Source organism: Trypanosoma cruzi, genomic scaffold (genome assembly GCF_000209065.1).
Source record: "Trypanosoma cruzi strain CL Brener 1047053517155 genomic scaffold, whole genome shotgun sequence".
NCBI lineage: Eukaryota > Euglenozoa > Kinetoplastea > Trypanosomatida > Trypanosomatidae > Trypanosoma > Trypanosoma cruzi.
This window is the reverse complement of record NW_001849539.1, coordinates 206,862-211,090: the sequence shown is the minus strand read 5'-3', so window position 1 is coordinate 211,090 and position 4,229 is coordinate 206,862. Positions and strand designations below refer to the sequence as shown.

Genomic DNA, 4,229 nt, shown 5'->3' with positions numbered 1-4,229 from the left:
CACACGGGTGGAACGATTCACCATGTAATGTGTTATATAAATTTTATCTGAACGTTTAATCACACGACAAGTTGGGTGAAGACAAAAAAAAAAAAAAACCCAGCAGCAATGACGCTTCTCCCTCACCTCTATCTTATGGATGCATTGACCTCCATGCATGGCGTCCAGAGCAAAAAAATAAGGGAGAAGAGTGCATGTAAACACTGTGAAGAATTCATCCCACACACACACATAAAAATAAAAAAAGGAAAAAAAAAAAAAAATAGAAGAAGCCATCATTCTAAAATAAATAAAACATAATTCATGACAAACTACAATAGACAAATGGCACACGCACACACAAACACAAACAATAAATAACAGTGCGGATCTATCACGCACACACACACAGAAAAAAAAAAAAAAGAGGGATAAAATAAAAAAACAAGAAAATTCACGGCAGGAGACGTAGCAGGCCATATTTCATTGCTTCCGCGAGCGCATCGGCTTTCGTCAAAATCTGCCGGCCACGCAGCGGGCGTGAGGATCGCGGAAGCGGAGCCCACACCCTCGCCAGCCGCACCACTTCATCATCACCGCCCAACAGCCGTGTCAAAAACGTTGACTTTTCATCCGCTCTAAGCGCCGTCCCTGCAACGCAGTAATACAAAATTGTAGAGAGTACATCTTCCTTCGCATTACGTCCCTCCCGCCTCGTCTTCCTCCGCCTACTGGACTGCTGTGACAACTCATTGCTGTGATCATGCGGTGGTGACGGCTCCAACATGGCCCTCTGCAACGACGCCCTCGCCCAAAAGAAAGATGACGCCCTGTGTCCCTCACGCCTGTCGGAAAAAAGGATTCGTTTTGCCTCGAGTGTCATGGACGTTGCCGGATTAGTGGATGGAGAGCAGCCCTCCTGAAAAAGGGTGTGTTGTGGGCAGCATACCCACTCGTAGTGCTCCACGCCCAAGTGATACCGCAGGGCGAAAAAGACACTCTCACGCCAGGGGTCAATGATCCACACACCCACCGCACCGCGGAGCACACGACACTCTGCAGTCATCCCGTCCTCCGCATTTCTGTTGCCTCCTTTGGCATCTTCCAGTCGCTCCCAGATGCTGTGGTTAGCCGCGTCGCGGTTGTTCCGTCCACACCTTGTCACGTAGTGCATTGTCGATTGTCCGAGGGGTTGTGAAAAAGATTTTATGAAATCCACGTACTCGCGCAACGTCAACGATGACACAGAGGGGTCAGGCAACCCCGGAATGTGGTGCAGCACACCTACTCGCTGGCACCATACAGAACGCGTTTTAGAATCAGGGCAACGTATAAGAAGCACCGTGCGGTCATGGTGCAATCGATGACACGTCTTACCAGCAACATGCATGAAATCCAGAGGCAGTTCCCCCTCATTGTCATTATCACCGCCCTCGTCCATGCCCGCCAGGCCCGATGTCACGCTTGTTTCGCCCGGCAGAAAGCAAAAGGGAGAAGGAACCATCACATCATACACCGCGGCTGTTGTGTGCACCACTCCCGACGATGAGTTGCGGCCCATGTCGGACGCCGGCGCGTGTCCAGAACGGCGAAGCACAACACGCTCCCATGGCACCTGGTGACAACACGCCCTTACACCATCAGGCACACCTGACAACCCCCCCGACAACGCCGGCATCTGCCCCTCGTGAGCGTCTGAATGTCCCACACGACACGTCGCTCCCTTTAAAAGATCCGTAGCACGCGGGACCGCGGGAAAAATGACCTCCAGCCGCCTCAACAACGTCGCTGGGGTTAACACAACTTCACTGCGGATGCCTTTCGATGGCCGAGAGGACTTTGAGCGACGCCATTCCACAAGGGACGTTCCAGCACCGAAGCCGCCTCGTGTTGGAGGCGCACCCCCGCTCCCACGGCCACCCACAGAAGTTGTGAATTTGCCACGCACCCCGTATGCCGCACCGCCTCCTCCAACCACCCAACAGTTCACACACACACGACGAACAGACGCAGTCGGCGGAAACAATGGAGAGGAAAACCAGACGTCACGCAAAAGACACGTACAAGCATGCATCAATTGATGGCTCACCCTTTTGACAGAATATCGATAAAGTGCCAGCCAACTGCCGTGCAAAAAAAAAAAAAAGAATAAAAAGACACAAAAAAAAAACGCAAACAGGGAAATCAACACACAGCGACAACACAAGAGACACCTGCCGTAGAACGAAAACACACACACATACTGAATGCGACACGTCTGGACGAAGTACGGCCGTCAAATATTTTTTAAAAAATCGTTATTTTATTCCAAACCCTCTTCCTGTGCATAAAGCATTACTCCGCCTTACATTCTTAAACAAATAAAACAAGACGATCCACCTGCCTTAAATTTTAATTAAAATCTTAGCAGTTTAGCTTAGGGGGAGAGGGGGGAATAGGAGCCCTCCCAGCCCCTGTGCCGCTGCATTATTGCAACGTGCGGCAACGGACTACAAGTGAGCACGAAGTTTTGCGGCTGCAGGGACAGCGGCGGGAGCCTTGCCGGCATACCTCTCCTCCTCTCCGGCCAGGAAGCGTCTCATCCGCTCCTCCACGCAAACACCCGCATTTCCCAGCGCCTCCGACACAGGGAAGTGATGTGGTGTCAGAGACAGCAGGTGGACACGTGGGATGGCGGCAGCAAGCGCTGCGTCCTTGTACTCCTTCTTCTCACGCATTTGCTCATGCAGCAAACGTCGCACCTGCTCCGCGTCCCGATAGGCAGTCCTGCCACAGATCACCACAACATCCCCCAACAGCTTCTGGCCAACGCTTTGGCGCCGCATATTCTCCACCACCACCATCTGCAGCAGCCTTCCCAAAGTCTTGTTGAAGCGAATGGTCTGCTCGTCAAAGGAACCCTCGCCGGTGATCATGCAGTCGCAGCGTTGAAGTTTCGCCGGAAGGTCCAGCAGCTCCGCGACAACATCGGTACCGGTCATCCACTTCGCGCCCACGACGAAGCGGAAAAAGCCACTCATGCCACCGGCGCCACCACCGCCAGGGGTGTGGCGAAGAGCCTCAACGCGTTGCTTCATCTTATCCTCGCTGGCCTTCCCTCCGTGAAGGTTGCTCTTCACAATCGCAGCGGAAGCGTTCAGCATGCCATGCTCCAGTCGCGACAGTACACGCTCACGGTGCGCCTTCTCCCACGCCGAGTCACACTTCTGCGGGCCAAATATTGCCGTGGCACCGTCCGGGCCAACCAGCGGGTTAGCCACATCGCCAATCAGACGCACCTCCTTGCAGTACGGCGCCGTCCTGGAGCCTCCCGCAGCGCAGAAGAACATCTGCCGGAACGCCGGTGTGAGGCGTGCACCCGTGAGGCGCTCCAGGTCGTCACCAGTGAACGGTGTAGTTAGGGGTTCCGAGCCGCCATCCTTGGCCTTCACGAGCATTTCAACACCAAGAGCCTGCAGCGCACCCAGCCCACGGTCATTCGTGGCACTGCCGCCAATGCCAAGGAACACCGTCACACCGCTTTCAGCACCAGGGCCATCCTTGCGGCGGTGCTCCCTCGCAACATACTCCACGGCGTACTTGATGATCTGACCCACGCCATAGCTCGTCGTGCGGAGCGGGTTCCGCTTGGCCTCGGGGATCATCGGCAGGCCAGACGCAACAGCCATCTCCACCACAACCACGCGGTTCGCAACGTCACACGCAAAATGCGGTCGGTATTCGCCGCCGCTGTAATTCAACGGCTCGCCTAGGGGGCCGAGAACAAGCGGCGCCGGCGTCGAATCGCAGGAGTCGGTGGTGCCAGCAGTCGGCACATCCACTCGGGTGAAGGTGTACGGCGACGACAAGGCCGAGTGGGACGGAAAGAACAGGCTGTCCAGCAGGCCGGCGCCACCATCCGACATGGGGCAGTGCACCACCTCCGCCCGGGCAGAGCCGCCCTTCTCAACACAGCGGAACGCCCGCTCAAGGGCAAGGCCAGCGTTGCACGCGGTAAGTGTCCCTTTAAAAGAGTCACAGCACGTGAGCACGTTCTCCCAAGAATGGCGCCTCATCGATGAAGACATTTAAAATCAATTATCAAACAATTAATTTCGTTTTGTTATTGTTGCTTTCGCTGATTTTCGTGTTGCTATGCACCCTCGCCACAGGCACGTCAAGAAGGCAAGAAGAGTTGAGTACAGGCAAAAAAGAAAAAAAAAACAAGAAGGGGCCAAGTACGACGCCATACACGTGTAAATGCGGCAAAG

The 4,229-nt window shown here is 54.5% G+C and overlaps 2 protein-coding genes across 2 annotated transcripts, besides 4 other annotated features; both read right to left on the bottom strand.

Moving 5' to 3' along the window:
• Window positions 1-4,229: a sequence feature (heterozygous, Esmeraldo-like haplotype).
• Window positions 234-263: a microsatellite.
• Window positions 390-432: a sequence feature (T-rich).
• On the bottom strand, window positions 434-2,053 carry Tc00.1047053509139.20 (hypothetical protein, conserved; the record flags this gene model as incomplete). Its single annotated transcript, XM_798193.1, has 1 exon — window positions 434-2,053. The coding sequence occupies one exon, from the start codon at window positions 2,051-2,053 to the stop codon at window positions 434-436; it is 1,620 nt and encodes a 539-aa protein (XP_803286.1).
• Window positions 2,112-2,149: a microsatellite.
• Tc00.1047053509139.10 (hypothetical protein, conserved) lies at window positions 2,469-4,046 on the bottom strand (the record flags this gene model as incomplete). Its single annotated transcript, XM_798192.1, has 1 exon — window positions 2,469-4,046. One exon carries the CDS (start codon window positions 4,044-4,046, stop codon window positions 2,469-2,471), a length of 1,578 nt encoding a protein of 525 aa, XP_803285.1.